Source organism: Bidens hawaiensis, unplaced genomic scaffold, assembly GCF_021521415.1.
Source record: "Bidens hawaiensis isolate Kalapana, Puna unplaced genomic scaffold, B.hawaiensis_p1.1 tig00010126_1, whole genome shotgun sequence".
In the NCBI taxonomy this organism is placed as follows: domain Eukaryota; kingdom Viridiplantae; phylum Streptophyta; class Magnoliopsida; order Asterales; family Asteraceae; genus Bidens; species Bidens hawaiensis.
In genome coordinates, this window is record NW_027491765.1 from 147,997 (window position 1) to 172,174 (window position 24,178).

At 37.0% G+C, this 24,178-nt stretch overlaps 1 protein-coding gene and 2 pseudogenes across 5 annotated transcripts; 1 reads left to right on the plus strand and 2 right to left on the minus strand.

Annotated features, from left to right (window-relative positions):
- Positions 1 to 428: 428 nt before the first annotated feature.
- LOC143534286 (putative disease resistance RPP13-like protein 1) lies at positions 429 to 4,215 on the plus strand (annotated as a pseudogene).
- A 612-nt stretch (positions 4,216 to 4,827) lies between these two features.
- LOC143534281 (membrane-anchored ubiquitin-fold protein 6-like) lies at positions 4,828 to 8,168 on the minus strand. 3 transcript variants are annotated; one of them, XM_077028799.1, is made up of 4 exons: positions 8,115 to 8,168; positions 7,736 to 7,873; positions 6,633 to 6,803; positions 4,828 to 5,201 (listed from the first exon to the last, which is right to left on the minus strand). In XM_077028799.1, the coding sequence occupies exons 2-4, from the start codon at positions 7,863 to 7,865 to the stop codon at positions 5,149 to 5,151; spliced, it is 354 nt and encodes a 117-aa protein (XP_076884914.1). In that variant the 5' UTR covers positions 7,866 to 7,873; positions 8,115 to 8,168; the 3' UTR covers positions 4,828 to 5,148. The 3 variants fall into 3 exon arrangements, with proteins under 3 accessions (XP_076884914.1, XP_076884912.1, XP_076884915.1); XM_077028797.1 differs by lacking the exon at positions 8,115 to 8,168 and having other exon boundaries at positions 4,832 to 5,201; positions 7,736 to 7,941; XM_077028800.1 differs by lacking the exons at positions 4,828 to 5,201; positions 8,115 to 8,168 and adding an exon at positions 6,456 to 6,480 and having other exon boundaries at positions 6,608 to 6,803; positions 7,736 to 7,941.
- Positions 8,169 to 20,816: 12,648 nt separating this feature from the next.
- Positions 20,817 to 23,892, minus strand: LOC143534292 (eukaryotic peptide chain release factor subunit 1-3 pseudogene; annotated as a pseudogene). 2 transcript variants are annotated; one of them, XR_013135521.1, is made up of 3 exons: positions 23,779 to 23,892; positions 21,336 to 22,754; positions 20,817 to 21,070 (listed from the first exon to the last, which is right to left on the minus strand). The product of XR_013135521.1 is annotated as a eukaryotic peptide chain release factor subunit 1-3 pseudogene, transcript variant X1 (transcript). The 2 variants fall into 2 exon arrangements; XR_013135522.1 differs by having other exon boundaries at positions 21,336 to 22,751; positions 23,779 to 23,891.
- Between the last annotated feature and the right edge of the window lie 286 nt (positions 23,893 to 24,178).

A 24,178-nucleotide genomic window follows, 5' to 3' on the forward strand; every position in this document is an offset into this window, starting at 1 on the left:
AGATTAGAGAATAGAGAGGGGAGATTGAAATGGTTTGGGAATTGGGCATGTGAGAAGAAGACAGGTGACGACGCTAACTAGAGCAACGGAAAACCTCACTGTATGTAATGATTCTGAGAAGGAGACAGGAAAAGTTTATTCTGAATTAAATTAAAACCAATTTTAGTATGAAGCAAACGGAATGAGAAATTAAACATATATGGTTTGGTTCTGATATCATTATAAAAAACGAAACATCCGAAGTCAACTTAATTATAAAAATATTTAGAGCAAGTTTGAATTTGGCCGGCCAGCATGTTAGGCTCCGCCCTGGGCGGTGGTCTGATCTGTGCACACAATAACTGAAACGTTGACCATAATTATAGATGACTGATATCTGTATGAACAACGCTTCACAACTCACAACTTCACCCATTTCACCAAAATCAATGGCTGAACTCGTGCTTTCAGCAGTCCTCTCTGTCCTCTTTGAGAAACTGGCCTCTGCAAGCTTGGAAAAACTTTCTCACTACAAGGGATTTGATTCTAAGATCAAGAAATGGCAGAGTTTGTTAAACCAGATCCACGATTTGCTTACTGATGCTTCTCAGAAGGAGATAACCAGTCAATCCGTAAAATGATGGCTGAATGATCTCCAGCATCTGGCTTATGACATTGATGATGTCCTCGATGAATTGGCAACCGAAACTATGCATCGTGATTTCATCCGTGAGTCAGAAGGCATCACCAACAAGGTAAGAAAGCTAATCCCAACTTGTTGCACAAACTTCTCACAGAGTACTAGGATGCATGACAAGCTAGATAATATTTCCATCAAATTACAAGATCTAGTTGAGCAAAAAGCTACTCTTGGTTTGAGAATGGAAGAGGCAACTAGGTCAAAAAATATAAATAGAAGATTACAAACCTCTATGGTCCATGCATCTAGTATTGTTGGACGGAAAGCGGAGAAAGATGCATTGATCCACAAGTTATTGGGGAGTGAATCATGTGATAAAAACCTTAGCATTGTTCCCATAATTGGTATGGGTGGGGTCGGTAAAACTACTCTAGCTAGACTTTTATATGACGAAAAGCAAGTCAAGGATCAATTCGAACTTAAAGCATGGGTTTGTGTCTCAGATGAATTTGATAGCTTTGGTATAAGCAAAGTTACCTTTCAATCTATAACAGGGACAGACAAAGAGTTTAGAGATTTAAATCTGCTTCAAGTAGCTCTTAGAGATCACCTAAGGGGGAAAAGATTTCTCTTGGTATTAGATGATGTATGGAGCGAAAGCTGTCAAGACTGGGAAACGTTGGTTGGACCATTTCATGAATGTGCCTCTGGGAGTAAAATCATCATGACTACGCAGAAGGATACGTTGCTCAAGAAGTTGGGTTGCAATCACATAAACCAACGGTTGCAGTGCTTATCAGATGAGGATGCTTTGTCTTTAGTTGCTTTGCATGCATTAGGTGTAAATAACTTTGATTCACATTTTTCACTCAAACCATATGGAGAATGTATTGTTAAAAAATGTGACGGCTTGCCTTTGGCTTTGATAGCACTTGGTAGATTATTGAGGTCAAAAAAAGATGAAGATTCTTGGAAGGAAGTGTTGGAAAGTGAGATATGGAGGTCAAAAGATGACGAAATTCTCCCGGCTCTTAAAGTAAGCTACCATGATCTTTCTGCGTGCTTGAAACAGTTGTTCTCATATTGTTCTTTGTTCCCCAAGGACTGTGTGTTTGACAAAGAGGAACTCGTTCTTTTATGGATGGCGGAAGGGTTTTTGCACCAGTCATCTTTAAGGAATTCATCAAAAGAAAGCATAGGCCCGTGAATATTTTGATGAGCTGCTACCAAGGTCATTTTTTTAACATGCCCCTAATCATGAATCATTGTTTGTTATGCATGACATGATGAATGACCTGGCGACGTCTGTTGCTAGCGAGTTTTTTGTAAGATTAGACATTGAAGCCAAGAATGATATTGGAAAGGGCATGTCGGAAAAGTATCGTCATATGTCATTTGTTCGTGAGAGATATGTAACTTACAAGAAGCTAAAGGCATTTGAAAGAGCTACAAGTTTGAGAACATTATTGGCAACATCTATTGGGGTAGTAGAAAGGTGACCAAAATTGTACTTATCAAGTAACATTTTGGTTGAATTAATTCCCAAGTTACCCTTGTTAAGGGTTTTATGTTTGAGTGAGTTTTGTATAAGGGAGGTACCAGATTCCATTGGTACTTTGAGACACTTGAGATATCTTAATCTATCTCAGACTGAAATAGAATGTTTGCCTGAAAATATTTGCAACCTCTACAATTTAGAGACATTGATTGTATCTGATTGTCGTAGGTTAGCCAAGTTGCCCAGGAACTTCTTAAAGCTTAAAAACATGCGACATCTTGACATTAGGGACACTCCGTTTTTGGATCAAATGCCCTTAGGGATCGGTGAGTTAAAAAGCCTACAAACTCTGTCCAAGATTATTATTGAAGGTAAAAGCGGATTTGAAATAACCAACCTTAGAGAGTTAAAAAATCTATGTGGGAAAATTTCCATTGTTGGTTTGGAGAAAGTGCAAAATGAAATACATGCAAGGGTGGTGAATTTTTCACAAAAGAGGCTTAGTGAATTAGAGGTTAGATGGAGCGATGTGTTTGACGGCTCTCGAAATGAAATGTTTGAAAAGAAGGTTCTCAATGAGCTAAAGCCTCGTAATGATTATCTAAAAAAACTTAAAATCGGGTCGTATGGAGGATTAAAGTTTCCAGTATGGGTAGGGGATCCCTTGTTTCTTCGACTGAAGCATGTGTCTATAAGTGGGCTGTAAGAAATGTACGTCTCTACCGCCACTTGGGCAATTGCCGTCACTTAAGGAGTTGTTTGTTGAAGGCTTGGATGGGGTTAAAGTTGTGGATATGGAGTTACTTGGGACTAGTCTTGCATTCCCTTCACTTGAAATTCTAAGTTTTGTAGATATGCTAGGGTGGGTGAAATGGTCAACTAATAACGGGGTTGTGTTCCCATGCCTACGAAAGCTTAGTATAAGAAATTGTCCTAATTTGGTTGAAGTCACAGTTGAAGCCCTGCCTTCATTGAATCTTCTAGAAATCGATTGCTGTGATTGTGGTGTGTTGAAAACGCTTGTCCAAGTAGCTTCAGCAATCACCAAGTTAGAAATAGTACGTCTTTCAGGGCTTAATGATTCGGTTTGGAGGAGTATTATAGAGTATCTTGGGGTACTTGAAGATTTAACCATAAGCTTTTGTAATGAAATAAGATACCTATGGGAGTCAAAAGCAGTTGCAAGTAAAGTTCTTATGAAGTTGAGTACCTTGGTTGTGTGTGGCTGTGATAATCTAGTGAGTTTAGAAGAGACCGAGGAAGAGAAGGATAATTGTAGGAGCAACCTCCTAACATCTCTTAGGAAATTGATAGTATCTTGTAAAAATATGGAGCGTTGTAGTTGTCCAGATAGCATTGAGATATTAATAATAATTGGTGGCAGTTCACTTGCAACTATCTCTTTACCAACAGGAGGGCAGAAGCTCAAGTCATTCGACATTAGGTATTGTAATAAACTGTTGGAAAGGGAGTGGGGAGGAACAACAATAGTAGAAGCATGCCAATGCTTGAAAGGGTATATATACTTGAATGGCAAAATTTGAAATCAATCAGTGAATTGAAGTACTTCGCTCACCTGGAGTCATTTCCCGATAGCGAGTTACCCAAGTTGACATCGTTAAAGTATTTGACAATAATGAACTGTCCAAGTATAGATGCTTGTTTTCCTCGTGGGTTTTGGCCTCCCACGTTAAGTTGCTTAGAAATAGGGAAGTTGAAGAAACCCATCGCCGAGTGGGGCCCACCATCCTCACTTGTTGAATTATACTTATACGGTGAAGATGGAGTGAGTAGTTCAAGTGAATTTTCTACACTTCTTCCATCATCTCTCAATGCTATTTACATATATGAATTTATGAAACTGGAATCATTTTCAACGGGACTCCAACACCTCGTCTCCCTCCAACATCTAGGATTTAACAATTGCCCCAACATGATGGATCTCCCAGAAGAGCTCTTACCTTCACTTTTGAGTTTAAACATCTCTTTATGTCCAAAGTTAGAAGACAGATGCAATAAAAGAGACTACTGGCCCCTCATCTCCCATATCCCCTTGATTGACAATGAATATAATCCTTCAATCATGAAGTTACTATGAATTAGGTCTCTCTCTCTCTCTCTCTCTCTCTCTCCCTTTAATGATCAAGAATCAAATTTTACTCCTTTGTACAGTTTGTTACATAATCTTTCAATGTAGTAGTTATTCTTCAAGTTACAATATTACTTTGTTGATGTCAAATTGTGAGACTTATTTGGATCTTCTTATATTTACTCTATTTCTAGATATGGTAAATATCAAAAGAGAGGTTGGATTCAGCACGAGATAACTTACGCAAGCCTCAAACTCAAAGTGGCACAGGTGATTTGATGGTGCGGACTCAACTGTGATGAGAAGCATTCAGCTAGATAGTCTCCTAAAATTTATAGCAAGGAGCACAACCTTAAGAATTGATTGGAAATTTTTTGTTACATCCATACGTTTTGTTACCTGATTAGAGAACTGCCTGTTTTTCTTAAAAGTGGAAAAGATGATGATTTGCTGTACCATGTGAGGTTTCTTTGCTTATATATCTAAGCAAATACATTAAATCACAACTGAATCTTTTCTAAACATACTAATAAAAATATAGAATTACACAAAACTATAACATTATTTGTCCAAGTATGTGTTTAAAACTTACTAACAATTGTGTTTCACAATGGTAACAGGTTAATAACAGACATTTTAACAACTGAACAAATAAATGTTAAGATCCATAATATGATATATGACGAATAAAATCACTCAAAACTGACAACATGAAAGTTTGAATCTTTTTAACATCTTTTTGATCTACTATGCTTCTATATTGATTCATATCCTAACACAAATTCATATTTTCTTTCTTTGTATCTTTTTCAGATTCTGAGAAAAAGGTCCAAACAAATTTCTAACAAAAGATAATTATAATTATAACAATAATAATAATAATAACCCTTCAAGATTCTTTCATCCTGTAATGTGTTTTGAATCGATATCGATGTATGAACTTCACAGGATCGTGCAAGAACAACCGCTCTTTTTGGGGCCGTCCTGCACTTTTTCTGTACAAAATTCAGAGAAGAAATTGTTAGAAATGTTGTCTGTTGACCATTATGAGATTGATTTGACTATTGAGGTCAATACACATATTTATTGCTTTGAAACTGGTATGAAGTAGTTATAATATTTTCCATGTAAAGGAAAGCATTGGTGCTACATTTCTAAAAAATTACAATCAAAGTTTGCGTCTAAAAAGTCATAAGTTTGACTTCAAAAGTCAAACCAATCGGATCATAAGTCAAATATTTGATATAAAATTCCCAAAAAAAAATGATGGAACTGTAAAGAATAGTCTAAAGATCAAACAATAAGAATATCAGAATATTGTTTACTTTGTATAGTCCCTAAAAATTATTACTTCTGTTAAATGACAAAATGCCCTTCAATATTTACTCCCCGGAAGCAGACCAAGATAAATGCCCTTCAAAGATACTATTGTCCAATCCTAAAATTCATAGCTTTGTGAAATGACATAAATGTCATTCAAAATACTCACCAGGGGTAAATCAATTTAGGCGTCGGAACTACGCTTGCGACAAGATTTTACAATGTTTTTACTAAAAAGTGAGCAAACCTTAAGATTATCATAGAGTTTAGCATAAAGATCAAACCACAAGAACATCAAATGATTAGCATACTTTGTTTAAAAGTAAAAATTGTTGCTTTTTGAAATGACATAAATGCCCTTTAAGATTACACTGACCAGGGGATTATCAAAACATCAAAACCAAAAGTTTCGCTTACACCTAATAGAGCATGTTCGACTTCGTTCATTTAACGCTAACCGAACAAACGATCGAACACAAACATTTAAACAAACGAGGTTTTCTTGTTCATGTTTGTTCATTTAGAAAATGAACATCTTTGTGTTCGTTTATGTTCGTTCATTAATAGCATAAACGAACAAACATAACTGAGCTAACACCAATTCAACATAAACTAAACATCAACCTGCTGTGCCTAAAAAGTTGACAAAACTTGACTCAGTTGTTATAGGTGTTATCTTTATTTCATAAACTAGACTAAATTACAACGGGCCTAATAAAATGGCAAGTGATTATATAAACGAGCGTTAAAGAAACAAATTCACGAACATAAATGAACAGGTAGACATGTGTTCATGTTCGTTTATTTAAATAAATGAACAAAAGATTCTGGTTATGTTCATTCGATCGGTAGATAAACGAACTTCCAGCCAACTGGTTCCCTAAATGTTAAATTTGTTCTCAACCCGACCCATTTGAACCCGTCCTTAGTCCTTACCATCCCATTATTCCACATCTAGATTATATGCACCAATTTAACAATTTTCTAATTAGCAATCTTGGAGTTAAAATCAATGAAGTTACCAAAGATTATACGTTTATATGTAGCATATACAAAATCTAGATAGCATGATTATATAAACCTTGTTTAGTTTGTGAATAATTTACCATTGTTTTTGTCAGCCGTTGGAGAGCGCATGACAACAAGCATAGTGATAGCGCCACCCGGGATTTCACTAACCGGAGATCTTGATTCTGCAAGAGTTTTGTTATTTTCCAGTATCTTACCAGCATTTATGAGCTTAAAATCATTTATTGTTTTAGGCCCATTTTCTTTGTCTGCCAAAAATTAGAAAAATTGTCATAAAAAAGCCAAAAAAAAAAAAGAATAAAATGTACATACTTTTATATTAAGCTAAAACTACATTTATGAAAATAATGAAGCTGTAACAAAACCTATGGACATATGTAAGAAACGGATGAATACTTGTACAATGTACACAAACCTTTTAACTTTTCGGTCTCTTGGGAAATGACATAAGCGCCTTTCAACCATTATATCAACATAAAAGTAGGATGTTAAAACTTTCATGGGACTTGTGAATATCCTAGATTATTATTACAAATTTTCCCAATATAGAATTTCTAACATGAAATTAATTGAAACCCTACTAGCAATAGCCAATGTCTACTGATACCCTTGTAATTTTTTTTTTTACTATTTTTATTTTATGCATCAATACATAATCTTTTTCACTTGACATATAAGATTTTTTTTCAATTCAAAAGAACAAGAACAACATAACTCAATATTATGGAATCACTAATTTCACCCAAAAAAAAAGTTTGAAGGAATCACTAATTTCACCCAAAAAAAAAGTTTGAAAACAATCATAACTCCCATAATACAATTACCAATTGTCAAACTATGTAGCAAAATCCCAACAAGAAAAGTAGAAAAATAAACTATTAAACCTCCCACAAATCAAGAATCTTGATAGTATATTGATGATGCTCATATATATAATTAACAAAATTATTAATTGCAAAGGCAGACAGTATAGCAAAATCCCAACAACAAAAACTAGATAAATAAACCAAAAAAGTCTCATAAATCAAGAACCTTTGATAATATATTGATGATGATCATAATATTGAATAGCAAAGTTACAATTTCTAGAGGCAAATTATATAACAAAATCCCAACAATAAAACTAAAAAATATCACATAAATAAAAAATCTTGAGCATAATATTAATTAGTAAACTAACCTTTGGGCCATTGTGAAATAATTTTCTCTTTCAAAGATCCAACAGTAGTTGTAGAACAGTATTTGCTTGGTCCAATATCAGTACCATCAGCTAACCTAAATTTGACTTCAATCAAATCTTCAGCCGCCATTAAAGAACCTGCTTCAAATTATCATAACCCACTTCAATTTCTTCAAAAGATTGAATCTTTATCAACTGGGTAAGTTCAAAAACATATATTTAACAAAAACCCAAGATTTTGGACTAAAAATGGATCAGTTTTTATAGGTTTTTGTTGGATTTGAACAAGGAATCAAATAATGGAAAGGGTAAAATTAGAAGAGAATAAGAAGGTTTGTTGATTGGAGAAAGAATAAAGAATTAGAATTAGAATACAAACCTTTGGTCAATGGTCCCTAATTTATGTATGCCAAATGGGCTGATTTTGTTTGATAAAATTGGCATGATGGTGATTAAAGATATTTATTATATTTTTATGTAAAGTATATATATTTGTTGAAAAGATCTTTTTAATTTACTTTAGGATAAAGATAAAATATCAAAATAAAGATTTAACTTCGACTCTTCAATGATAAATATTGGATTTATGGGGCATTTATAAAACGAGACCGAAATTCTTTGAATACCGAGTACATCATACCAAGTCACATGCATAACTTGAAAACATGTCATTTAGAATCATTGGGTGTAATTTGATGTTGGACACACTATTTGAAGTAGTACCATGGATGAAAATATATCTTTAGGCAGTAGAAGAATTATTTACCACTAACGTATTAGATTCTTGGGAATTAGTGTTTTTCTTTGTCATCATATTACTCCCAACGAGTGTTCCCATCAGTGTGCCCGAATATGGTGCGTTAGTGTCAAAAGATTCATGTGTTTATGTTTATTAGTGAAAAACAATCATTAGTGTTTACTTTGATTACTTTAAACAATCACATGTCTATTATCAGCTCAATTAACAGTGATCTATAATCACTTAAGCTGGTTGTAGAAGACAACAAGACCATTTGTTTCAATTATTTAGATGTATAGAAAGTAACACTTTAAACTATAAAGACAATCACATGATGGTTATCGAGAACGCATAATCTTTTTAATGAAGTCATTTTTCTTATGGTCAAACGACATTTTTTAAAGCATGTTGAATTGGAAAACTGAAAATATGATTGATGAGGGTGTTATGTCTAAGACCCTAGAAAATAGTGTGGGTTCGGTGGGTGTTTGGTCATGTCCTTTTAGGGGGTTCCATTGTTGCCCGGATGGACGGGCGGGGTCAAGGGGGGTCTCTCGGTTAATGGCGCATATCAAACGACTTCATTTGTCGTCGGATGAGCGGAAAGGGACCCTACGGGACGCCATTTCCACGGATTGTGATTTATTTATTTCGGTTGGGGAGGCTTTTAAGGCCTCGGACCAGTGGCTATGGGGTGTGTATGCGTCCAAATGCTCTTAAACGGACGTGTCATCATGCTGATGGAGTCACCAAGTAATACAAGGGTGTGGGAGCTGTGGAGGAGTTTATTGTGGGGATTGATAAACCACATGTTATGAGGGATGTTGCTCCCTTGGGAGGGATAGTGGTGGATGAGGTTCTCCTTGACCGCGTCTTCTCTCTTCCTATCACAACTGTTAAGAGCATCCCTCATAGTTGTCGTATGGCATTTGCTTAAGCGTTAACTGCGGCTCTGGGTAAGGTGGTTGCTATGCCAGACTCTGTTGAGGCATGGTGAAACTTTTCTTGTTACCGCGGTGCACGCTGCGTGTTTTCAGACCTTCTAAACGTCAGGAGCGCAGGTCCATTAATAGAAAGTCTTTGCAATGTCAGAGTATTCAACAAGCACTAGCAAGTTGGGGTGCTAAGAATGGTTTTGATGCGCTTATTTTATCCCTTTTTGCCACACCTATAGGGGTGAACTCGAGTCATGGGGAGCCTCTCGCTAAGCACGATGATGTTGCGGTATGCGCCAATGTGAAACAATGTTTACTAAAAGTGGCGGACGGGCATTTTACTGCCGCCATTAAAGTATTATGCTCTTCAGGGGTTGCACCTTTCGGCAATGACACTTTGAAAGCGTTAGTGGCTAAGCATCCCAATTTTCCCCCGCTGGTTATGCCTGCTTCATTGCTTTCTGAGCCTCCTCTTGTTGTTGATGAGGATTGTGTGCTTGGATGCATTAAATCCTTCCCTAAAGGGACGTCATGCGGACGAGATGGATAGAGGGCACAACATATTTTGGATGCATTTTGTGGAGAGGGGTCGCCGATCGCTGTTGGGTTACTAAAGGCTACTACTGCGATGGTTAATTTATGTTTGGGGGGAGATGCCCAAGGGTTTTGGCAAAGTTCATTGCGTCGGCTCCTCTCACACCGTTGCTCAAACCGGACAATGGGATTAGACCCATTGTCGTAGGTGCCATTTGGAGAAGATTGATCTCTAAGGTGGCTATGAGGGGTGTTGGGAAAGACATTACTAAATACCTGTGCGACTTTCAGTTTGGGGTGGGAGTCCCTAGTGGTGCAGAGGCCGTTCTTCATAGCGCGAACAGGTTTTTAAGTAAGTTCCATTCTGATGGGTCATTGGCTATGCTTACTATTGATTTTTGTAATGCCTTCAACTTGGCGGATAGGACTGCCCTTCTGAATGAGGTTCGGGCCCGATGTCCATCTATTTCCTTATGGGTGAACTTTTTGTTGGAATTTCATATGCCCGAGACACATATTTATATTAATGTGGCTAACTGTGTTTGATCCAAGTCGGGTCATACCCAATAACAAGCTAGACAACACCAAATGTATTCTTTTAGTGATTTGATCACTTAGACGAATACCGAACACTGCGCAATTAGAAAATTGGTTTTCTAAATAATTACACTTGATGATTTAAATAAATTATCTGGATAATTTATTTATATAAATTAATTATTTAAATTGGTTGAATAATTAAGATAGCATGTATGTTTTATAAAATTAGTTTTATAAAGTATGAGATGGAGATGTTTTAATTGTTAAAACAAAACAAAAAAAAAAAAAAAAAAAAAAAAGGAAAACAAAACAAAAACCGGCCACCCATGTGGGGGTGGTGGTTTTACCCAATCAAAGACCAAGATGCTCTTTGGTTCTCCTTTTATGTTCCTCCATTCAACACACATGCATTTGTGTCTTGTTTTCTTTTGAAATTTCAAGTGTAACTCTCTCTCTTTCTCTCTCAATATCCACGGCCACTTTGGCCAAAGAAAGAGGGAGTTTTGTGAGCTAGTTCAAGTGTTCAAAAATCCTAGCAACTAGTTGGTGTTGTTGCTCAAAGCTTGGGGTATACAAAGCTTGAGGGTTTCTCTTTGCAACCTTGCCATTTGAAGACATCATCTTCTTCATCCATCTACATCTTCTTATAAGGTATAAGAAGGTACCATTTACATTTTGTAAGCATATTGTTCTTGTAATATTGATCCTTGTTCTTTGGGTTTTAGTTTTAACATAATGGTATGTTCATAACAAGTTTTAAAATCTAAGCTTCCGTTGCGTTTTCTAGTTAAATATGGTTAACTTGAACTTTGATTATCTTGTATAAAACCCAACAATGGCATCAAGAGCCGGTTACAAGGACTTATGCTTCTTACATGTTCATAGATTTCGGGTTTTTCATGGGTGAAAAAGGGGTCCGAAATTTTGGTGGATTTTACCCCTCATGGATTTGTAAGATCTTGACATGCATGGAAAGATCTTAGGAAACCATTATTAACATTTGGATGTTGAAAATAAAAAAAAAATAATAAAAAAAATTTGGGCCGTAGCCTCTTGGGGGGGGGGGGGGCCGATTTTATTTGGTGATTTTGGGCATTGGTTGCTTAGGTTGCATGCTTAGAACATTTGGTATGTTTGGATGTGTCATAACCGAAACCTAGACCTTGGATGTGTTGATTGTTGTTTGTGTATGTAGATTATGTTTATTATTCAATATGGTTGTAATAATTCATAATCTTAGGCTTGTGTAATTTATTTATTCATAAGTTGGTATGTAATAAATAGATTAGTTGCATTTTCCTTTTTTTAGAAAAATATGTATTAGGATACATTTTGTAAAAATTGAAGATGCAAGAATTGGTGGATTTGGGCCTTGGACCGAAATTTTGGGCTTGTTGGGCCTCACCGGCCCATCATGGGATTCAAGCCCATTAGGCCCATAAATTTCACTCTTGGGCCCAAGAAGACTTTTGGAAGTTTGGAGCCCATTAACAAGCCCAACAAGAACACAACAACTTGGAAAGGATACTTGAAGCATTTGGATGCAAGGTCAAGTGGGAGTCAACATTCCATCCTTGTGTCATGTTTTGTCCCTTAGGTGTGACTTATGACCTATACTTGTTTCGGCTAACAAGTATGGTCAAACTTAGGGGTTCTCGGTTATGACTATATTTTGCATATGTATGCTTGGTTGTTTGTTTTACTTTATGTAATGTGTGGTTGATAGATATTAGGATATCCAAACCGTCACATAGGAACGACAACAAGCATAAAACGGGTTCTAATATATATTTGGTAATATCGCGTCAATTAGTTTAATTAAATGGGTTTATTAAAACTAAGCGATTACTCACATATAATAAAATTGGTTTTATTATAACTTGAACCTTGAAAATTGGTTTTCAAAATCGCCATATTACTAAATGCATGTTAGGATATGGCATAATGTTTTTTCAAACTAGAATATTGGAAAACTTAAAAAATTCCTTTTTTTCATAATTACCAAGGAAACAAGTCTAACACCATCCTTTTGTATGACACTTAACGTATTAGGGAACTTTAAATGGGATAAAGGTCACCTAACCATTTTGAGCAAACTAATATACTTAGGGTAATATTAACATATTTGTGGGATAAAGGTCACCTAACCACTTGTATGTTAATCTTACATGTTTATACAAGTAGGACGACTTGAATTGGAAACCATGTGATAAAGGTCACCTAAGCATGGGATCTAATGGTGTTGATGGGATAAACATGCCAACACGAAATAAGGATTTCGAATGGTCCCATACCTCTAGAAGTTGCAAAGGGTTGCAATTGTCAAGATTGACTACCTTGTTAAATCAAATAACGGGATAAAGGTCACCTAACCGAAATTTGATTTATCGTTGGATTCTAGAATTTAATTATTATTTTAAAATTTGGAATAAAAGGGTATTAATAATTAAATTGTTTATAATACTAAAATAAAACTTTGTTAAATTTTGTAGATGGCCGCTAACAATGCAAACACCTCTACCCATAACACCCGTAACCTATCCTTAAGAACCATCCTTGAAAAGGATCGTCTAAACCATAATAACTTTATGGATTGGTATCGCAACTTGAGAATAGTTCTCAAACAAGAAGAGATATCATATGTCTTAGACGATCCCATTCCCGATGAGCCTAACGTGGAAGATGAGGAGGCGTATAACGATTGGGTCAAGTACACCAAAGATTCGGTGCAAGCCTCTTGCCTCATGTTAGGGACTATGATTCCCGAAATCCAAAAGGATTTCGAGCATCATGGGGCATACGACATGATAACTCAATTGAAGGAAATGTTCCTTCAACAAGCTAGAGCGGAACGTTTCGAAACGGTTCGAGCGTTTCATGCATGTCGTATGGAGGAAACCCAAAGCGTCTCATCTTATGTCCTAAAGATGAAAAGCTACATTGAAAAGCTTCGTAGGTTAAATTGTCCCGTCTCTAATGAGTTGGCTACGGATTTGATCCTCAACTCTTTGACCAAAAGGTTTGAAACTTTTGTCATGAACTATAACATGAATGGGTGGGACAAAAGCATTGGTGAGCTTCACGCAATGCTAAGAACGGCCGAAGCGGGAATGGGTAAAAAGGTTTTACCCGTTCTAACAATCAATGAAGGAAAAAGGGGACATAACTCCAAACCCAAAGCAAGTGTTGCTAAGGGCAAGGGCCACGTCCAAGGAAAGGGAAAGAGGAAAGCCATCACGCCCATCAAACCGAAGGAAAAGAAGCAAAAGGTTGCGGCGCAAGATCCATGCTTTGAGTGTGGAGAGATAGGTCATTGGAAAAGGAATTGTCCGACCTATCTCAATGCGTTAAAAGATAAGAGGGATGCGGGGCATACCTCAGGTATTATCTTTACTATACATATTGAACTAAATGTTATTTCTTCAAATACATGGGTACTTGATACCGGATGTGGAACTCACATTTGCAATTTGTTGCAGGGGTTCAAAAGAAGTAAACAACTCAACAAAGGGGACATTAGTCTCTTTATGGGCAATGGAGCAAGAGTTGAAGTCCAAGCCCAAGGAGACTACTTGTTAAAGCTTCCAAGTGGTTTGGAAGTAATTTTGAAGAATGTTTTGTATGCTCCTAAGTTAAGGAGAAACATTATTTCCGTGTCCCTTTTAAAACAATGTGGCTTTGATCTTAAGTTTATTGACTATGATATTCATGTTTTGATGAATGGCATATTTTATTTTAAAGCTATACCCATGAATGGTATATATGAAATAGATCAAAGTGGTATGTCACATAGTAGTTCAATGTACAATGTCAGCACCAAGAAACTCAAGAAGGACTTGGGTGATTCCTATCTTTGGCATTGTCGCCTTGGACATATAAGCAAGAATCGCATGCAAACTCTTCGCAAGAGTGGTATTCTAGAAACAAATGAGTATGATTCATTTGATGTATGTGAATCTTGTTTACAAGGCAAAATGACAAAGCAACCCTTTAATAAAACTTTTGAAAGGTCAAAAGAATTATTGGGTATCATACATTCGGATGTATGTGGTCCTTTTAGACCAATGACTAGGAATGGTGAAAGATACTTCATAACCTTTATTGACGATTATAGTCGATATGGTTATGTGTACTTAATGAAACACAAAGATGAAGCTTTTGAAATGTTCAAAGACTTCAAAACTGAAGTAGAAAGACAACTCAAGACCACAATCAAAGTACTTCGTAGTGATAGAGGAGGTGAATACCTAAGTGGTATTTTTCAAGATCATCTTAAGAGTTGTGGAATTATTTCACAACTTACTCCACCTGGAACACCACAACATAATGGTGTGTCTGAAAGGAGAAATCGTACCCTATTAGATATGGTTCGATCGATGATGGCTAGAAGCACTTTACCTCTATCATTTTGGGGCTATGCTTTACTTTCCGCTGTTCGCATATTGAATATGGCTCCAACCAAGAAAGTGGAGAAGACACCTTTTGAGATATGGCATGGAAAGGCTCCATCGCTATCATTCTTAAGAGTTTGGGGTTGTGAAGCTTATGTAAAGCAATACACCCCAAACAAATTAGAAGTCCGATCCACTAAATGTATTTTTATAGGTTATCCTAAAGATGATATAGGATATTACTTTTACGACCCTAGTGAGCAAAATGTTATTATTGCTCGAAAGGGTAAGTTCTTGGAAACTAAGTTCCTTGAGGAAGGAACTAATAGTAGAACAGTGAAATTTGATGAGGATCAAGAATCACAAGATGATACACAATTGGTTGATACTAGCACTCAACAAGAGGTTGTTGAAAGTGATCAAGTGGTTGATCAAAACACACAAAACGTTCGCAAATCTGGTAGAGTTAGCAATCCACCTGAAAGATATGGATTTTTTGTAGAAGGTTGCTACGTGGTAGATTCGGATGAACCAACCACATACCGTGATGCAATGTCCAAGAATGATTGTGACAAATGGCTTGAAGCCATGAACGTTGAGATGCAATCCATGTATGACAACCAAGTTTGGGAATTGGTTGAACCACCACTCAACTCCAAAGCTGTTGGAAGTAAGTGGGTTTTCAAAAGAAAAACTGATATGCATGGAAACTTGGATACTTATAAAGCAAGACTTGTAGCTAAAGGTTTCACTCAAACTCAAGGGGTTGATTATGATGAAACTTTTTCGCCTGTGGCAATGCTAAAGTCTATTAGGATATTATTTGCCATAGCTGCACATTATGATTATGAAATTTGGCAAATGGATGTCAAGACCGCTTTCCTAAATGGATATCTTGAGGAAGATGTCTATATGGTTCAGCCTGAAGGTTTTGTCGATCCGAAACATCCTAATAAAGTATGCAAGTTAAAGAAATCAATCTATGGATTGAAACAAGCATCTAGAACTTGGAATCATCGTTTTGATGAAGAAATCAAAAATTTTGGGTTCATCAAAAACGCTGATGAGGCTTGTGTGTATAAGAAAGCTAGTGGGAGTATAATTACCTTCTTAGTATTGTATGTCGATGACATCCTACTATTTGGAAATGACATTCCAACCATGGAAAGCGTTAAGGCTTGGCTTGGAAGTAGATTTTCCATCAAGGATCTTGGTGAAGCTGCCTATATTTTGGGAATAAAGATCTATAGGGATAGGTCAAGGCGCTTGATAGGTTTGAACCAAAGTACATACATTGATAAGATCTTGAAAAGGTTCAAGATGGAAAACTCCAAGAAAGGTTTTGTACCTATTCAAAGAGGGACCATATTGAGTTCAGCTCAATGTCCAAGCTCAAAGGGTGAGCAAGAGACGATGAAACAAATCCCATATGCTTCTGCTATAGGATCCATCATGTATGCGATGATATGTACTAGACCGGATGTGTCATGCGCTTTGAGCATGACAAGCAGATACCAACAGAATCCAGGAAACAGTCATTGGATGGCTGTTAAGAGCATATTGAAATACCTTAGGAGAACTAAGGATATGTTTCTGATATATGGATCTGGTGAGGAGGAACTCGCTATAAAAGGTTACACGGATGCGAGCTTCCAAACTGATCGAGATGATTCTCGATCACAGTCTGGGTATGTGTTCACTCTTAATGGAGGAGCTGTCTCTTGGAAGAGCTCAAAACAGGAAGTGGTAGCATTGTCCACTACAGAATCAGAATACATCGCCGCTTCATTGGCAGCTCAGGAAGCTGCATGGTTGAAGAAATTCATTACTGATCTAGGGGTGGTCTCTTCCATTCAAGACCCCCTAGAAATCTTTTGTGACAACGAGGGTGCGATTGCACAAATCAAGGAACCTCGTTCGCACCAAAAGACAAGGCACATAGAGCGGAGATTCAACTACATAAGGGATGAAGTTGAAAAAGGAAAGATATGTATTCGCAAAGTTGGAACTGATCAAAATCTTGCGGATCCATTCACGAAGCTCCTAGAAAGACCGAAACATGAGCGTCATGCGAGTGGCTTAGGACTTCGATATTCTAGTAATTGGATTTGATCTATTTTGTATTAAAGTTTAAAAGACTTTTGTAATTTAACTCTTTTATATGATTATGGAATCTTGAGTTAAATTCTAATTTTGCATGTTTAATCCATGAATAAGTTATCTTATTCCAAAAGTCCGTAGTCGATCACATTTGTGGGAACAAATATGAAGCAAGACTATTATGAACTAGGATTGGTGGATATTCATAAGGAATGAATATGGAGCATAGGTTTGCTGCCAAAGTTCATAGATATTTGTGGGATACAAATATTGGACTGACCCGCTCTCAATATTACTACATGGAGTCGATTGACTTGATCATTAGTAATCTTGAGTAAAGGAGAATTTCATATTATCCTTAGACCTGAGATGTATATTGGGTCTTGATTTTCACCAAGTATTACACTTTGACTCTCCCCTTCGCTATTCGTAAAAGATGGTACATAAGGATGAGCTCAGGTGGAGTATAAAGTGATAGTGAGAGGCGTATACAGTCAAGATGGAATTTGTTCCTCTTATGTGTTGAGAGTTTAGATGTCTAAGGCCTGATAAAGTTGAATTGTAAAGAGAATGATCGCCTATGTCTCTTAGATCCAACATGACATCTAGTAACAAAGGGATATAATGATAGATTCACCTAAATCATATCAAGTAAGGGACTTGAAGGGATGATGTTATTGAATGGCACTTCGTCAAACACATTAGGGGTGGTGAACTGTTGTTAGGCGGTATTCACCACTTGCATTAATTTTCTATGTATCTCGTGCAAGTGGGAGATTGTTGGAATTTCATATGCCCGAGACACATATTTATATTAATGTGGCTAACTGTGTTTGATCCAAGTCGGGTCATACCCAATAACAAGCTAGACAACACCAAATGTATTCTTTTAGTGATTTGATCACTTAGACGAATACCGAACACTGCGCAATTAGAAAATTGGTTTTCTAAATAATTACACTTGATGATTTAAATAAATTATCTGGATAATTTATTTATATAAATTAATTATTTAAATTGGTTGAATAATTAAGATAGCATGTATGTTTTATAAAATTAGTTTTATAAAGTATGAGATGGAGATGTTTTAATTGTTAAAACAAAACAAAAAAAAAAAAAAAAAAAAAAAAGGAAAACAAAACAAAAACCGGCCACCCATGTGGGGGTGGTGGTTTTACCCAATCAAAGACCAAGATGCTCTTTGGTTCTCCTTTTATGTTCCTCCATTCAACACACATGCATTTGTGTCTTGTTTTCTTTTGAAATTTCAAGTGTAACTCTCTCTCTTTCTCTCTCAATATCCACGGCCACTTTGGCCAAAGAAAGAGGGAGTTTTGTGAGCTAGTTCAAGTGTTCAAAAATCCTAGCAACTAGTTGGTGTTGTTGCTCAAAGCTTGGGGTATACAAAGCTTGAGGGTTTCTCTTTGCAACCTTGCCATTTGAAGACATCATCTTCTTCATCCATCTACATCTTCTTATAAGGTATAAGAAGGTACCATTTACATTTTGTAAGCATATTGTTCTTGTAATATTGATCCTTGTTCTTTGGGTTTTAGTTTTAACATAATGGTATGTTCATAACAAGTTTTAAAATCTAAGCTTCCGTTGCGTTTTCTAGTTAAATATGGTTAACTTGAACTTTGATTATCTTGTATAAAACCCAACACTTTTTATATGGGCAACCGGCCAGGCTATATGTGGGGGATGACCACATTTGGTCCACCGTGGGGGTTCAGCAGGGGGACCCTTTGGGACCTCTTCTTTTTGCCTTAGTTCTGCACCCACTTATTCATCTAGTCCAGAGTTCCTATAAGCTTCTCTTTCATGCTTGGTACCTAGATGATGGTACAATTATTGGGGACTCTAAAGAGGTTGCCAAAGCTTTAGATATTATCAGGTCGGAGGGTCCCCGCCTGGGCCTTGAACTTAATATTAAGAAAACCGATGTATTTGGCTGTCGTGCAACGGGGTTAAGGTGCAGGAGGGGGTGTTTCCCTGTGAGATTGGAAGACCGGTGTTAGGTGTGAAACTCCTCGGGGGAGCCGTTAGCCGGGATGCCGGGTTCATCAGTGAACTTGCTATGAAAAGGGCTTCGCGAGCTATGGAGTTGATGAGCTATCTCCCGCATTTGCGGAACCCTCAATGCGAACTCCTTTTGCTCCGCTCGTGTATGGGAGTTGGAAAGTTGTTGTTTGGTCTCAGAACATGCCAACCTGTGTATGTAGGGGAAGCAGTTTCTGTGTTTGACAATGGCCTTCGGGGGGCGATTGAGGACATCGTGGTTTGTGGTGGTCCCTTCTTTGGAGATTTTCAATGGAGGTTGGCATCACTTCCGACTCGTTTTGGAGGTTTGGGTTTATGTTCAGCTTCAGACGTTTATACTTATGTGTTTGTGGCCTCGAGGGCACAATCTTGGGAATTACAAGACCACATTCTTCGAGGTTGTGGTATTGATGGGTTTGACTCCGATTATGGGAGTGCGATAGATCGGTTGCACATTTCACTTCCCGATTTTGACATTAGCGGTTTCTCTAATAAAGACACCCCCCCTAAAGCCCAACATGCTTTGGCGAGTGTCCTTTATAGTGGAATCATCAAGAGTTTGGAAAATGAAGTTTGATTTATCCACTCGTCAGAAAGCGATGTTTGAGTGTCTTCGGGCTCCTCGGGCTCAAGATTTCTTAAGTGTTCTCCCTATTGAAGGATTGGGCCAACATATGTCAGCTTTGGAGTACCGGGCCATCCTGAAGTATCGGTTAATGATCCATTTGTTTCCGGTAGATGAGCCGTGCCCGGTTTGCCTTAAGGTTTGTTTGGATTCTTTTGGCGAGCATGCGGTTCACTGCAAAGAGTTGCCTGGGTTTAAGTACAGGCATGATTTGGTGAGGGATGTTCTATGCGATGTTCTTAAACGAGCCGGAATTTCGGCTAAAAAGGAAGCCCCCGTAAACTTTCTTACGGATCCTCAAGAAAGAAGATCTACATTACGACCGGCCGATATACTTGTTTTTGGGTGGGTAGGGGGAAAACACGCTTGTGTCGACCTCACAGGAGTGTCCCCTCTTGTTGGGATTAGGGACACTGGATTTGTAGCAGGCCAGGCAGCATTGAAGGCGGCATCGGGCAAGGTTGCTAAACACGAGAGAGCTTGTTTGGAGAATCAACACGTGTTTATCCCCTTCGCCTTTGACACTTTTGGTTTCTTAGCTTCGGATGCCGTGGATCTTTTGAATAGGGTTCAGAAAGTTGTGTATAGTAACGTATCAGCCCATAAGAATCAAAACTTTGTTTTTAGTCAGATTGGGTTTGCTATCCAAAAGGGGGGTTGCGGCGCAGCTTGTTGCTCGCTTACCTGCCACTTCATTGTAAATCGTTTGGATGTTTCTATGAAATATAAAATAGTAAGGACAAATATTAAAAAAAAAATTGATAATTGATTTTTTTTATTTTTAAATAAAAAATACTTCTAGCTAAGAAAATCCGCTTAACCATTCAGACTTGAGACAAACTCTTAATTAAGAGACTACCAAACAACCCCTAAACTATATACTTTGGTTGTTGCTTTTTTATTCGTTACAATAAAAACTTTAAGATAAAAAATACTCCATCACAGTTAAAATAAGTCGATCAACATATACCAAAATCATGACCATCACATCAAATATATATCATAATACGTCTTAGGTTTAGATTCTACATGTATGCTCTTGTTATTCTTTTGTTTTGTCATGTTAATGTATGAATCGGTAATCTTTTTAATCTCTAATTACAAGCTTCAAACCAAGAAAACCGAGTTCTATCATTCTGTCATGAACTCAAATCTTCCCAAATAGTCAAATACCCAAGATAAAACGACGCTTCATACGAATCTACCAAGTCGGATAACAAGTATAACAAAAAAACAAGTACCAATCACCAAAACATTAAGACCTTACACATAAGTCATACTACGTTTTAAAAACCAAAAGCGCAAACGCAATAATCCACAATTACGCATATATTGGAACCATTTAAAACATGTTGAGAATGCTCCAGTGCAACCGCTTCACGTTGGGGGGTTTCCTTTGATCTTATCGTCCAATACTATGTATTCCAGCTGTTATGTCAACACAAAGAAAAAACACCAAAACTTAAATAGACTTAAACCCAAATAACCATTTTAGTACGAAAGTGTAAATTTGACTCTTTTAGTCCCAATAATATTTGATTTGCGTCGAATAAAGTCCAGCTCACTATAAGCCAATCAAACATTTCTGTTTTTGTTAAATTTACCAAAAATACTCTTTTGTTTAATTTAAAAAAAATATCATTATTATTACTATTACCAATTTACCATCAGATAAATAAACAGAAATACTAACCTTCAAAAGAACAACTTGAAAAGCTTAACGAGTGCCGCGAAGCTGGCTCTGAGCCCCACCCCCCACGCGAGCCCACAACAAGTGGTTGATTGCTAGTCCGAGTCATAAATTTCCCCGTCATCCGACAACTCATCAAACGAGCGGATATCCAACTGATACCTTAATATCCCACCAATCCCGCCAAATCCCCTGCAAAACTGTGAACCCTCTTGAGACTTGTTTGTAACAAACTCTAGCGTGCAACCAAATTTCTTATACTCGTTCGCAAACCACTCAAGCAACGACATCTTTTCTTGAACTTCCAGCTCAGCATTCGTGTCTGCATCTCTGAAGTTACTCTGATCGGTTTCTTGATCTTTGTTCAAATGTTTTATGATAATTTCACCAGTCGTCCCGTTTTTAAGCGTGTAACGATTGATATCAAGATTTTCCCACACGATCAGAATCTCAACAGCGCCCATTTCTAAAGACTTTAACGTGTCTTCAACACCAAACACGTACTTCCCGGTATCTTGACTGATTTCCTCAAAATACTTCCCGATCAAACGTTTTTCTTGGATAAACTTCACGTTTGCGAGTATTTCAGAAGATAACTCGATCGCTTGATTAAAACCGTTCTCGCCACCGTAAGAAACGTCAACCACGTTTAAGATTTTAGCTTGAAGACGTGGGTCGAACATATCAGACTGACTCAGCTCGGTTTTGAAATCAGCAGAACCGGCTAGAATAAGTCCAGAAACGTTCGGTTGACTAGTGGCAGGATTGATGTAGAACTGTGTTGCCAGCTCAGCAGTCTTTCTAACATAATTGTGACGTTTCTCCATTCGAAGACGCGCAAAACGAAGCGCAGATTGACCTCCTCGTCCGTGTTTCTTAGGCAAGTCGACTGTGAATTTGTGTAGAACTTCTCTCGTGTTGCCACTTAACGTCCCGAAAAGAGTCCCATTTCCATCCATGACAATGAAACCAAATTTGTCATCAGATTCTAACAGCTCGTTTAAGGCTTCTGTGTGAAACTTATTGTCACAAAGATAAAGCGATGCGTTAATCGGCTTGAACGGTTCAAAATCAATTGTGACTTTTTTCTCTTTTCCATCATCAGTCACAATGGTTCCAGTGTAAAGCACAAGCCCGTTTGGCGGGACCTTGTTGTAAAGCTTGAGTCTTTGTTGGGCAGACGTTATGGCACCTAAAACCGACTGACGGTTAACCCTGCTCTTAATGTTTGAAGCCGTTCCAAATTCATCACCAAGCATTTTCGTAACTCGTGAGATTTGATCACGTGGTGGCATGATTAGAGAAATCATGCTGGTACCATTGCCTCTTGCAGCTTCCAATGCTTTGATCAGCTTCTTGATCTTCCATATCTCAATGTTCTTATCGGTTTCCTGACCATCCGACATCGTGCCAAATTATCTGCTAAGATATCAAAAAAATAACTTTTATTATGTATTATATTTTTATATGACTACATAAACAATCTAGATTGTGACTAGAAACAGAAACAAAGCATTTTTTAACAAACAACACATAGATACAAACAATAAAACTTTACAAGAATGCATTCATGTAGATTCCAAATCAAATGATGCTACATAAAATAAAACTATGTAAACAACAATCTCATGCAGCTTAAAAATTAAACCAACTTTGCAGATTCCCTGCAACTTGTATGCTATTATACACAAAAAAGATGAACAAGTACAACACTACAACCAACATATGGTACAAGTTGATAATCTTTCATGTATCCAGATAACAACAAAAACAATCTAGACAGTTTAATCAATATATACAAAGACAATCTCTAACATCTCAGACACAAAAAAAGCTTAACTGAAGTCAACGTAACTTGACCAGACAGTTTCTCAAACCATACAGCCACAAATAAATGAAACTTATGATACAGTTTACCTGTATAAACACAAACAAACATACATATGATACAACTTAAGAATTTAGGTTATAAGTTATAACCAAAATTACTCTCTAACATCTCAGACACTTAAAAACATGATTAAAGTCAACATAAGTTGACCAGACAATTTCTAAAAACCACACAACCACAAAACCCTAGCCAATCAACTTCTACTAATCCAGATCCCGTATCTCACACCTCTAATTCAACTTCTACTAATCAAAACTTTAAATCATATCAATATAACCGTCAATTACTAAGCAAACAGACACGAATCAATCCGATTCATACTCAAACTGCCTAATCTGAACTATAGACTAACAACACAGCAATCAAATGTGTATATTATTATCATAATATGACAAAATAACCTAAAAAACGCACAAATCTGGTGAGATTCAGTTCAAAATTGATCATCGATAAAGCAAATAGTATGAGACTGAATCAATATTATGATTAATAGATGCAAAACAGCGGTTATTAATGAGATGATTAGATCTGAATGGAAAGAGTTATTATTATTACCTGAAGAGGCGGATGAAGAAGAGTTGGTCTGCGGCAGGTCAGCTTTTGGATGGATTGCGTAGAATAGATACAAACCCTAGAGAATAGAATATATGAGGAACACATAATATTTATTTATTATTATGAGTATTTATTTATTCACACCCCCAAAGTTTCGAATATTGTATATTGGCCCGTTTAACTCATTTAGTCTGTTAAACGTGTTGGATGGGTGGACGGATGGTAATCAAGTTGTCCATATGTTAATCGGGTTGGTTGATATGTGAGATATGGGATAGATCGGGTACTCGTTCGACTTGATTAATTAAGCATGTGGTAAACCCAAACACGATGGTGATTTCATGGGTGTTTTAGAGAAGATCTAAAATTCAGAGACTAAAAGTAATGATGATTTCTTGAT